The sequence below is a fragment of the Nomascus leucogenys genome, chromosome 6, assembly GCF_006542625.1.
Source record: "Nomascus leucogenys isolate Asia chromosome 6, Asia_NLE_v1, whole genome shotgun sequence".
Classification (NCBI taxonomy): Eukaryota; Metazoa; Chordata; class Mammalia; order Primates; family Hylobatidae; genus Nomascus; species Nomascus leucogenys.
In genome coordinates, this window is record NC_044386.1 from 46,029,061 (window position 1) to 46,041,641 (window position 12,581).

The window sequence follows — 12,581 nt, forward strand, 5'->3', positions numbered from 1 at the left end:
TAGAATGCTGAAAGATAATATGCTTGTGTTTCCAGCATCTTCAGTACTGGTGAGACAGAGCGTCTCTTGAGTTAGGTAATGCTTGCCTTACATGATGGTGATTTTTAACTCTGAGCTTAGCTCATTTTAGGATGGATCATTTTAGTGAGAACTGAATCTCCATATTACTTAGAGAAGTAATATAAAGAAAATGCTGGGAAGAGAAGGACCAGTTGAACACTGCCAGGGAGAGTCAGGTGATAGCTTAGTTTTCTTGGGGACAGTGGATACTGAAACAGTTGCCATTCAAAATTGTCTTCAACAGTATTATGGATCAGATGAGCTTTTGTGGAATATTCTGGGAGCCTTACTACATGTCACAGTATTATTTCTATGAAAAAAAATTTCAGGTTCCAACTTAAAAATGAAGTTTGGGGATAAAACGTTATTTAAAATAGAACTGTCTTTATGATTATTATTATTATTTTTTTGAGATGGACTCTCACTCTTTCGCCCAGGCGGGAGTGCAAGTGGCATGATACCGGCTCACTGCAACCTCCACCTCCTGGGTTCAAGTGATTCTCCTGCCTCAGCCTCCTGGGTAGCTGGGATTACAGGTGCCTGCCGCCATGCCTGGCTGATTTTTATATTTTAAGTAGAGATGGGGTTTCACCATGTTGGCCAGGCTGGTCTCAAACTCAGGTGATCTGCCTGCCGCAGCCTCCAAAGTGCTGGGATTACAGGCGTGAGCCACGGCACCCAGCCAGAACTGCCTTTATTTACATGTTTAGCATCCTATAAGCATTACTAAGCACTTGACATATAAAGAAAATATCTTTATAATTTCAGTTATCATCAAATGACTTGTGCACATGTTAGAAAAGAACCCAACTTTAGAGTGTAAGTCAAGAATCCTGAATTTAAGGCCTCTGAGGGGTTTTTAAACCTTCTGGCACTGAAAGCTTCCAAAGGGGATTTCAGAAATGAGTTGCTAAAGGAAGAGTTGGAAAGATTTTCCAGTTCCAATGCTAGACTGAGTGAACCACAAGAGAAGCCTAAGGTCCACGGTTTTCTTATAGACAAGTAGTACTGTTTCATCAATATTTAAAACAAATGAACAAGATTCCAGTAGGTGACATCCAGTAAGTCTACTTAATGGCAAGCACAAATTTGGAGATGGAGTTCTCACTGAAATAATCCACCCTCAAATGACCTGGCTTCAGAAAGTGACCATCCTCACCACGTCAATGATGTGTATCCCAATCACTGAAGATTTAAGACTTTGTGTGTACCCCAGTGACTAAAGTATAGGTTCCTTCCTTTCACATAGTAACTTAACCCATTGCTAACTGGATGCTAAACATCACCCCTAAATACTTAATTTGCTCCTGTTTTCTGGGCCTACAAAAAGTTAACTTGAAAGTGGGTATACAGAAAATTTCTGGAAGAACTGCTTAAGAAAGTGATACCAATAGTTACCTCTGGGGAATTGGACTAGATGACTTGAGGATGACACACTAATTATTTTTGTACCATCAGCATTTATTTTTATAATAAAAAAATACACTGGGCTCCTATCAGATCATGTTCATCAGATTACTGTTACAGAAATGTTTAAAATCCATTATGTCTCAGTTGACTACTCTTCAGGATAAAATCTAAAAACCTGAGCATATAAGAAGGTACTTCACGAGGTGGTTCCTTTATAAAGCCATATCTCTTAATCATCACGTATTATTTAGCTTGATATACACACTTTTAAAATTTTGGATATCTAGCGTGGCACTCTGTATTTTCCCTCACTCACTAATAAGTTCCTTCTTACCAAGGTAAGGTTCACGGTAATAGAGAGGATGGGAGTATCTGAGACTGTACATTACTGATTCCATCCTGGTTTTGACAAGAATTATCAGGAAACCTAATGTTAAGAAAAAAATTCCCTACCACATTTTACCAATTAGAGAGATATCTGAGTTATTGTTTCTATTTTTAAATACTCTTTGAGAAAGCTTAGTTTCAGTGTTTAGATGAGAACAACAAAAGGTGGTTCAATTCTGGAATGGGACATACAGTAGAATGGGGCTGGGAAAGAGAGACTTTGAACTATTAACCATAATGAGGGTACTGGGCACAGATGAAGGTATCAAGAAGAATTTTTTTTTTTTTTTAGACAGAGTCTCGCTCTGTCACCCAGGCTGGAGTGCAGTGGTGCCGATCTCGGCTCAATGCAACCTCCACCTCCAGGGTTCAAGTGATTCTCCTGTCTCAGCCTCCCGAGTAGCTGGGATTACAAGTGCGTGCCACCACACCCAGTTAATTTTTGTATTTTTAGCAGAGACAGGTTTTCACCCTGTTGGCCAGGCTGGTCTTGAACTCCTGACCTCAGGTGATCCACCCACCTCAACCTCCCAAAGTGCTAGGATTACAGGCGTCAGCCACTGGCAGCTGGCCAGGAAGAATTTTATGTTGCTATTTTGTTAAGGAAGTAAAGCCATCTTTCCATCTTCGATAGAATTCAATAGTTAATGCCTAAAACAAAGACCTTTAAGTGGCATTATAAATGTTTTAGAGATACCGAGATAAATACCAAAATAACCAGCTGAAAGAATGTTTAAGTGATTGTTTCTGGGGAGAGGAAATAGAAGGGAGAGCAGGGGAACAATTTTTTTTTTAATTCCTTGTGGAATATCTTCTGAAATAATGTACATATGCAATTTTGATAAAAAGATTAGAATATGGGGCCAGGTGTGGTGGCTCACGCCATAATCCCAGCACTTTGGGAGGCCAAAGCAGGTGGATCATCTGAGGTCAGGAGTTCAACACCAGCCTGGTCAACATGGTCAAGCCCCATCTCTACTAAAAATATAAAAATTAGCTGGCTGTGGTGGCACAGGCCTGTAATTCCAGCTACTCTGGAGGCTGAGGCAGGAGAATCTCTTGAACCCAGGAGGCGGAGGTTGCAGTGAGCTGAGATTGCGCCACTGCACTCCAGCATGGGCGACAGAGAGAGACTCTGTCTCAAAAAAAAAAAAAAAAAAAAACAATATGGAAAAACAAAGTGGCCCAGTAAGAAAGAAGTCTATATTAGCCACTGTGGTAAAAACAGATAAGCAGACACTCAATTCAGAATCAGAAGTGGGTGCTGAACTCTATCAGCACAAATGAGAGATTCAAACTAAGAATTGAATTAGTGTTGCTAAAATATCACCTTTCTTTTACAGATAAGGAAACTGAGGCACATTGTTGAACAATTCACTAAAGATCAGAGACAGTCACAAAACATTTTCTAGAGTTCAGTCCTATTTTATAGGACTAAGGGAAATTCAAATTAGGCAAGAGAAGTTACCGTAGATTGAAAAAACTGCTGCAATTATTTTTCTTCCTGTGTCCCATCCCACTATGAGGTTGGCATTTATTTCCCCACCTCTTGAATCTGGCCTGGCCTAGTGACTTGCTTTCATGAAAAGAATGTGGTGGAAGTGACACTGTGCGAATTCCAAGCCCTTGTCTCAAAGGGCCTTGCATATTTGCTCCCTCTCTTGGAACCTGGCCTATGCCAAGTGAACAAGCCCTAGCTAGCCTGTTGGAGGAAGAGAAAACTCAGAAGAGCTGAGAAGACTTGGCCTACAGCTAGTTGAACCCCAGACATGAGAGCCCAGCCTAGGTCAGTAGAGCTGTCTACCCAATCTGCAGCTGATCACATTTGTGTAAGTGAGCTCAGTGGAGATAACTGCCCAGTTGAAATACAGACCTGTCAATAATAATGAATGAAGTTTTAAGCCACTATAGTTTTGAGGTGGCCTTTTACACAGCAAATGGCTGACACAGTTGTCATGTTTATATAAAAATAGGTTAAAACAAGTCACACAAAAGCAGAATAAGGCTGAAATTTGTGGTATAACTCAAGATTTCAAGTAGTTAGGAAAGATTCAAACTGGGTCACTAAAACATCAAGAGCTCCAAAGAGAACTGTTCTAAATGTCCAGAGATTTCTGTCTAGGTGAGATCACTAGACAGAATTGATCCTACTGTTAGAATCTCTTGGCATTAAAGAGCTCTCACTGTTAGTGGAAGTACAAATCTCCTAGGAATCAGAGTTTTTTGACCCACTCTAGAACCTTAGGTAGGGTGTGGAGGAAAAGAAAGCATCCTGTGAGATCAAGGGGTTTTCTAGGTGGCTGTCTTTCTTTTAGGGATCCTTCTAAGTAGACAGAGGATGGAAGCCTTCTGGTGATTCTTACCTATTAGAAGGGACTCTCTTTACCCCTCATCAGCATTTTATCTCAATAAACTGGGAATAGGCCCTGGTTACAGGGATCTTGCCACTTAAAGATTCAATCTTTTAGACTGGGAATGAGGATTCAGACAACTCAATCTTTGTGTAAATACTTGGTAATTACCGAAACAGGACACGGAGGAGGAATGCTGGAAAAATCTGGTTTATGAAAACAGAAATCAAACCAAGTTACTAACCAACCTCCCCGTCCCCTCCAGGCACACAAAAACATTTGCCTCTGTACTCTGCCAATGCTTGATTTAATTATAATACACACTCAAGTGGCTGTAAAAAAACCCAACAAAACAGAAACCATTTAACATCTGAATAGTGATTTGTGAACAGACTTCCTCTGGCAAATGGGGCCAGCTATTCTTAAGGCTTGCCAAATAGCTGTTAGATGTCTAAATTTTTGTATGTACCTACGTTTGTATATGGTTACACTGTAAAGTAATGACAGAGACTTTGATTTCAGAACTTCAGATGTATCAAAAATACAGATTTTTAATATTTGATTTTATATTTGTATGTTTATCTTTTTAAATTGGAGAGATTATACATCTCAGATCTGTAGGAGTTGATGTATACTTGGTCAAACATTGCCTAACTCAATGTTTTTCTTTTTTTTTAAGTAAAAAATAAGTTTGAAAACTGTAACTCCCTAGGTTTTTTCCAGCCTCCATTTCCAGTTGACTAGTCATTTCTTCTCTCTCAACGCAGTGGTTTTTTTTAAGGTCTTAATATTTTAAGGAAGCCAACAGTCATTTATTCCGAATTAAACTTGAAGTTAATAAAGTTTCAATTCGTAATTTTTCCAAACCAAACAATGTAAAAACCCAGATTTTCCTGAATTGAGTCATATAAGAATTTTTGTAAGTGACAAAAAAAATACATGTTAAGACTGTGGAAAAATGGAGAAAAGGCCTGAATAAAATCAGGAGTTAATTACTTAAAAAATGGCATATGCCAGGCTGGGCGCGGTGGCTCACGCCTGCAATCCCAGCACTTTTGGGAGGCTGAGGCGGGTGGATCACCTGAGGTCAGGAGTTCGAGACCAGCCTGGCCAACATGGTGAAACCCTGTCTCTACTTAAAACACAAAAATTAGCCAGGCATGGTAGCAGATGCCCGTAATCCCAGCTACTCGGGAGGCTGAGGCAGGAGAATTGCTTGAACCCAGGAGATGGAGGTTGCAGTGAGCCAAGATCATGCCACTGCACTCTAGCCTGGGCAACAGAGCGAGACTCTGTCTAAAAAAATAATAATAATAATTGCATATGCCTTAGAGTGAGTTTTAAAGGTGTAAATGTTTTGTGTGTAAAAGCATTAAAAACTAGTTTCAACAGCAGTAAATACATTTTTCCTTTGTGAAAATGAAGACCCTTACAGTTTAACCATAAACTTAAAATAGTAATCTAAAACAGACATGTTACTTTACTTTTTAGTGAGAAACAACATCACCAAATAGAAACACCACCACCAAAAACTGCTTTGGGTATTGGATATTTATGTGGGATTTTGTTTGTCTGTTTTCTGAGAGAAAGACTTGCCATATGGTAGGCTGGTCTCAAACTCCTGGGCTCAGGTGATCCTCCTGCCTCAGGCTTCTGAGTAGCTGGGATTATAAGTGCACACCTTTGCACTGGGCTAGGATCTTTATGTTTTTATCTCACTTTAGAGGATATAGGAAAAAAGATATTTGGACTACAAAAAGGGAATATTGCAGTAATATAATTAATCTGTAATTAAGTAATTCCTTATTAACCTAGTTGAAAATAAAAATAGTTTAATGAGGATGTGTTGTCTTTGGACTATTTCTATAGAATTTATTTTCTAAAACAAAAACACTTACCACAGAACACCATACAGAACGGTAAAACTGGATAAATAAACCTGAATTCTTTGTGGCTCAACATGCTATAATAAAAAGAAATATTAAAAAATATTAATTATCATGTTATATGATAGATTGAGAAAGCAATATATTTAATATAAAATATATTTAACTTGATCTATTTATTTTCTAAGTATTCAGACTGAATTTCTTGCTTCAGGAATTAGTCTTATTTTTTACTTATAAGGTGATTATGATATGGTAAAACTAATCATAAAATATGATGTCAATTTGAAATTACAAAGTACAGTTACATTCTACAAACGGGATTTCTATTTCAATCCAAGTAAGTAAAATTAGTCAAATTTGGAATAAGGATACATACATTTTTATTTTAGAATGTATTTCTGTGGTCCTTCAATTTAAAATTTTGGTGGTATTGATTGACTGATTGACTGAGACAGGGTCTTGTTTTGTCACCCAGACTGGAGTGCAGTAGCACAATCATAGCTCACTGCAACCTTAAACTTCTGGGCTCAAGCAGTCTTTCTGCCTCAGCTTCCCAAATAGCTAGGACTACAGGCACATGCCATCATGCCCTGGTAATTTTAAATTTTTTTTCAGAGAGACGGTCTTGCTATGTTGCTCAGGCTGGTCATGAACTCCTTGCTTCAAGCAATCCTCCCACCTTGGCCTTCAAAGTATTGAAATTACATGCATGAGCAACTGTGCCTGGTCTGTGTTTTTTTTTTTTAAGCAAATAAAATTAGTCCAAGTTCTTAAAAATTGAGTGTAATCCTTATTAAGCAAACTACATATCTAAAGTATTCACTCTAGTGCCTCCATAATTACTACTACTTGTATCTTCTAAGATAATTCCCACTAACAAAAGTTAATGGCACCTCCAAAAAATAAAGTTTACTTTTTGAAGAATTTAATTTGATTTCTTGGTAACATAAAAAATTTTAGCCTTTTGAACAAATAAAATCTTACCTATAAACAAGCAGTGTCCACAGCACAGTCACCAAAAGTATCCGGTATCTCTTTGGTGCTAGATAGCAGCCATGAATAAAGAAGGGTAAGTGAGTACCCAAGATAACTGGAAATCCTTGACTGAAGTACCAGTGCCATGGATGAGAACCATAAAATGTTCCCAAGTTCTGCAGCACGTTAAATTTCAAAAAATTAAATTGAACCAGAGTCCACTGGCACAGTTGAAGGAAAAATAAATAGAAATGTGTTAGTGCCAAGTAGTAATCTTTGGCATTAGGGAATTGATACAATTTTGACATTAAATCAGAATTGAAGTCTAAAAACCAGGCAATAGTTTACATTAATATATATTCTTTTTTTTTTTAGACGGAGTCTTGCCCTGTTGCCCAGGCTGGAGTGCAGTGGCGTGATCTCGGCTCACTGTAAGCTCTGGCTCGCGGGTTCACGCCATTCTCCTGCCTCAGCTTCCCTAGTAGCTTGGACTACAGGCGCCCACCACCACGCCTGGCTAATTTTTGTATTTTTAGTAGAGACGGGGTTTCACCATGTTAGCCAGGATGGTCTCAATCTCCTGACCTCGTGATCTGCCCACCTTGGCCTCCCAAAGTGCTGCGATTACAGGTGTGAGCCACCATGCCCGGCCTAATAATTTTGATTAATGTCTGTATGAAATCCTTCTTAACTGTTATTTTTTCTTCTTTAAGTATTAATGTGTTCTTTGTTAATTTGTAAAACTAGATTTTTGAGATTCAAAGTGAGATTCCAACTTATATTTTGGCAATCTAAGTTTGTTTTTTTATTTCAAGTTTTTGGGGTACAGATGGCTTCTGGTTACATGAATAAGTTCTTTAGAGGTGATTTCTAGGATTTTGGTCCACCCATCACCCAAGCAATGTACACTGTACCCAATATATACTCTCTTATTTCTCACACCTCTCCCACCCCTCCCCACCCTGAGTCACCAGAGTCCATTAGATCATTCTTATGTCTTTGCATCCTCATAGCTTAGCTCCCACTTCTTAAGTAAGAACATATAATATTTGGCTTTCCATTCCTGAGTTATTTCACTTAGAATAATGGCCTCCAGCTCCATCCAAGTTTTATATCCAGTTAAGAGATAAGGAGGATACTAGACAAATTTTTCGGACTGTGTGGTACTTTACAATGTCACATATTACCTGTGAAGATAAAGCTTTGAAAACATTACAATTTGAATTACAGCATAAAGCTGACAATAATGACAGAAACAGCAACAGGTAACATTCAGTGCTCACTTAATAATTCCCTGCCTTAAAATGTACTCTCCTGAATATTAACTAGGAGTACTAATTCTTTTATGTAGAAAGCACAACAAATTGAACCAAAGGCTTATTAGGATATGCCTAGAAGTCTTTTGTAATGTATCCCATATCATTTAAAAAATCATTTGCCTCTGTTCTAAAGTATTAATGGATTAAAAATAAAAATAGCTGTTAGCTTAATATACTTTTACTTACTTGGCCAAAAAAAATACGATCAATCATCAGAGACAAACTCAAAGTAACAAAGCTGAAAAACAAAAATAGCATAGTGATTCACATTTGGAGCTTGCTGAAAATCCACTATTAGCATATGGCTTTGTACATGCCTTGCATCAAAAGCAACTATAAAAATGCTTTACAGTTTCACCAACTGAATATGGATTTACACATTTTGAAAGCTATCTATTGATAAAGATCAGTAGATAAGATTATATAATCGATTAATATTGTAAAAATATATTAATATAAAGATTATTGAAAGACTACTGCTGTATAACAAATTACCCCAAAACTTGTTAACTTAAACTATGAATATTTACCATTTCACAGTTCCTGTGGATCAAGAACCTAGGTGTTGCTTAGCTGGGTGCCTGTGGCTCAAGGTCGCTCATGAATTGTAGTCAAGCTCTTAGCAGGGGCTACAGTTTCATCTGAAGGTTCAATTACAGGTGGAGAGATCAGCTTCCAAACTTGCTCACATGGCTGCTGGTGGGGCTAAGTTCCTCAACATATGGCCATCTCCTTAAAGCTGCCTCATGACATAATAACTGGCTTAACCCAGGGTAAGTCAGCCAAGAGTGAGTGAGACAGGCACCCAAGATGGAAGCCATAGTCTTTTTATTTATGTATTCTTTTCTTTTTTTTAGAGACAGGGTCTTGCTCTGTCACCCAGGCTGGAGTGCAGTAGTATGTGATCATGGCTCACTGCAGCCTTGACCTCCTGGACTCAAGTGATCCTCCCACCTCAGCCTCCCAAGTAACTAGGACGACAGGTGTGTACCGCCATGACTGGATAATTTTTGGATTTTCTGTAGAGATGGGGTCTCACTATATTACCCAACTGGTCTCAAACTCTGGGGCTCAAGCAATACTTCCCCTTGGCCTCCCAAAATGCTGGGATTACAGATGTAAGCCACTGTGCCTGGCCACCATAGTCTTTTCATAACCCCGTCTTGTAAGTGATATCCCATCCCTTCTGCTGTATTCTACTCATTAGAATTGAGTCAACAAATCTAGCCCATGTTCAAGGGGGAGGGGATTATACAAAAACATAAATAGCAGGAGGATGGGATCACTGGAGGCCATCTCAGAGACTGCCTCCCACAACACATATACAGAAAAATACGCTATGAAGATAAAGCTCTGTGAATCATCACTACATGAACACAACTGTGTACCTGCCATACAGAGCAGGATGAAGAGTATTAGCAGCACTCCCTTGTCCCTCCAGTCAGTCCGTCCCTACCTCCTCCCCAAAAGTAACCCAAAGGTAACCCTTCCTTTTCCCAAAGGTAACCACTATCCTAATTTCTGATAGCATAGATGAGTTTTATCTTTTTTTGAATTTTATAAAAATAGAATCATACCATATGTACTCATGTCCAAATTCCTTTAGTCATTATGCTTGTGAGATTGAACCAAGTTTTTTGCATGCTGTAGTTCATTCATTTACAATACTGTGTATTGTAACTATGTATACCACACTGTATGTATTCCTTCTGTTTATGGACACTGTGCTTCCATTTCCAGCTATTGTGAATAGTGCTGCAATGAACATTCTTTTCCACATCTTTTGGTATCCATATATATGCATTTCTGTTAGACATATACCTAGGATTGGAATTGGTGGGCCCTAAGGTAGCGGTCCCTAACCTTTTTGGCACCAGGGTCTGGTTTCTTGAAAGACAGTTTTTCCACGAACAGGTTGCGGGGGTGGGAGTAGGGTATGGTTTCTGGATGAAACTGTTCCACCTCAGATCACTGGACGTTAGATGCTCATACGGAGCACAACCTAGATCCCTTGCATGTGCAGTTCACAGTAGGGTTCACACTTCTATAAGAATGTGACAGGAGGTGGAGCTCAGGCAGTAATGCTTGCTTGCTCACCTCCTGCTGTGCAGCCCAGTTCCTAAGAGGCCATGGACTTGGGCCAGTCCACAGCCTTGGGACTGGGGACCCCTGCCCTAAGTTGTAAGTACAACTATGTATTTATTTAGCTTTTGTAAATACTTAAAAGTTTTCCAAAATAGTGTATTAGTTTGCATTCCCACAGGAATATATAAGTTCCACATCATTTTAGCCATTTGGGTGGATGTATAGTATAGTAGTGTTTCATGGTGGCTTTACTTTGTTTTTCCTTGATAACAAATGAGATGAGTCTCTTTATACTTACTGGCCATTTTAATATTTTTTGAAGTACCTGATGAAATCTTTTCAATCATTTTTCTATGAGTTATCTTTTTGTTATAGATTTTTACAAGTTTTATATATAATCTGGATGTAAGGTTTTATTTTTGAGATGGAGCCTCACTCTGTTGCCCAGGCTGGAGTGCAGTGGTACAATTTCAGCTCATTGCAACCTCTACCTCTGGGGTTCAAGCGTTTCTCCTGCCTCAGCCTCCCAAGTAGCTGGGATTACAGGCATGCGCCACAATGCCCAGCTAATTTTTTTGTATTTTTAGTAGAGACGTGTTTTTGTCATATTGACCAGGCTGGTCTTGAACTCCTGACCTCAGGTGATGTGCCTGCCTCAGCCTCCCAGTGTGCTGGGATTACAGGCGTGAGCCACCGCGCCCAACCACCAGAACACTTGAAATCACTGGGTAAGAATTACAATCCCTAACTGATGATGATTCAACCTACGATTTTTCAACTTTAAAATGGTACCCATACAGCCATTCTGTTTTTCACTTTCAGTATAGTATTCAATGAATTACATGAGATATTCAAATATTTTATTATGAAATAGGCTTTGTGTTAGATGATTTTGCCCAACTGTAGGCTAATGTAAGTGTTCTGAGTGAGCATGTTTATGGTAGGCTAAGCTGTGATGTTCAGTACGTTAGATGTGTTAAGTGCATTTTTGACGTAGAATATTTTCTTTGTTATTTATTTTGTTTAGAGACAGGTTATCACTCTGTTTCCCAGGCTGGAGTGCAGTGGAATGATCATAGCTCACTGCAACCTTGAACTCCTGGGTTGAAAGGATCCTCCTGCCTTAGCCTCCCAAGTAGCTAGGACCACAGGCATGCCTAGTGCCACTTACACTTGGCCAATTTTTAAATTTTTTTGTTGAGATGGGGTCTCATTATGTTGCTCAGGTTGTTCTTGAACTCCTGGCCTCCCAAAGCACTGAGATTACAGTTGTGAGCCACGGTGCCTTGCCTGACTTATGATATTTTCAACTTGCAATGAGTTTATCAAGATGTGACCCTGAGTCAAGGAGCATCTGTATTGTTATATCTTTTTCCCCCACAGACTTTGACTTTGAGAGCAGACATTGTATCTTACTCACTTCTGAATTATCAAATGCTGGATACAAAGTAGGTTAAATGCTTGTTAATGAATAAGTTATTATCATGCTGCTGATGAGATTAAAAAGGCTTTCTATCTACCTCAGTGTTAAAGCCGATATGAACTGGGCCCCTGCTATCTCTCTGACCTCATTATTACATTCTCCCAAGCTCACTCTCTTTTAGCCACATCAGTCTCCTTGCTGTTCCTTGAACATGCCCAACATACTTAGTACTTGGCTGGCTCCTTTGCCTGGAATACTCTCTCATCAAGTAACTACATGGTTCACTGTCTCAACTCCTTTAAGTTTTGGCTCCAGTGTCACCTTATCGTGGTGATCTTTCCCAACTACCCTATTTAAAATAACAGCTCCCCCATTACCCCAAGCACTGGCATTCTATCCTCCTTATCCCACATTTATTTTTCCCTGTATTACCATCACTTGACAAATATATATTTACTCTTATCTTTTTAGCTGTCTGTCTCTCCCTACTAGAATGTAAACTTCATGAAGGCAGGTACTTTTTTTGGTTAAACTAATGCATCTCCTACATCTGGAACACTGCCTGGCACATAGTAGGATTAAATACTTCCTGAATGAATGAATATGTTTAATGCAATGTTATTAATACATCTGAGAAATGACAACAGTAGCAACTGAGATGCAAGATAATTTAGTCCTTTTC

The 12,581-nt window shown here is 38.9% G+C and overlaps 1 protein-coding gene across 1 annotated transcript in view; it reads right to left on the reverse strand.

Annotated features, from left to right (window-relative positions):
- Positions 1 to 12,581, reverse strand: part of PIGB (phosphatidylinositol glycan anchor biosynthesis class B) — a 36,793-nt gene that overhangs the window by 7,752 nt on the left and 16,460 nt on the right. Inside the window, exons 7-9 of the mRNA XM_003266951.4 lie at positions 8,578 to 8,629; positions 7,082 to 7,293; positions 6,107 to 6,171 (exon numbers count right to left, since the gene is read on the reverse strand). Coding sequence (XP_003266999.1) covers positions 6,107 to 6,171; positions 7,082 to 7,293; positions 8,578 to 8,629 — 329 coding nt within the window. The remainder of the gene's footprint in view (positions 1 to 6,106; positions 6,172 to 7,081; positions 7,294 to 8,577; positions 8,630 to 12,581) is intronic.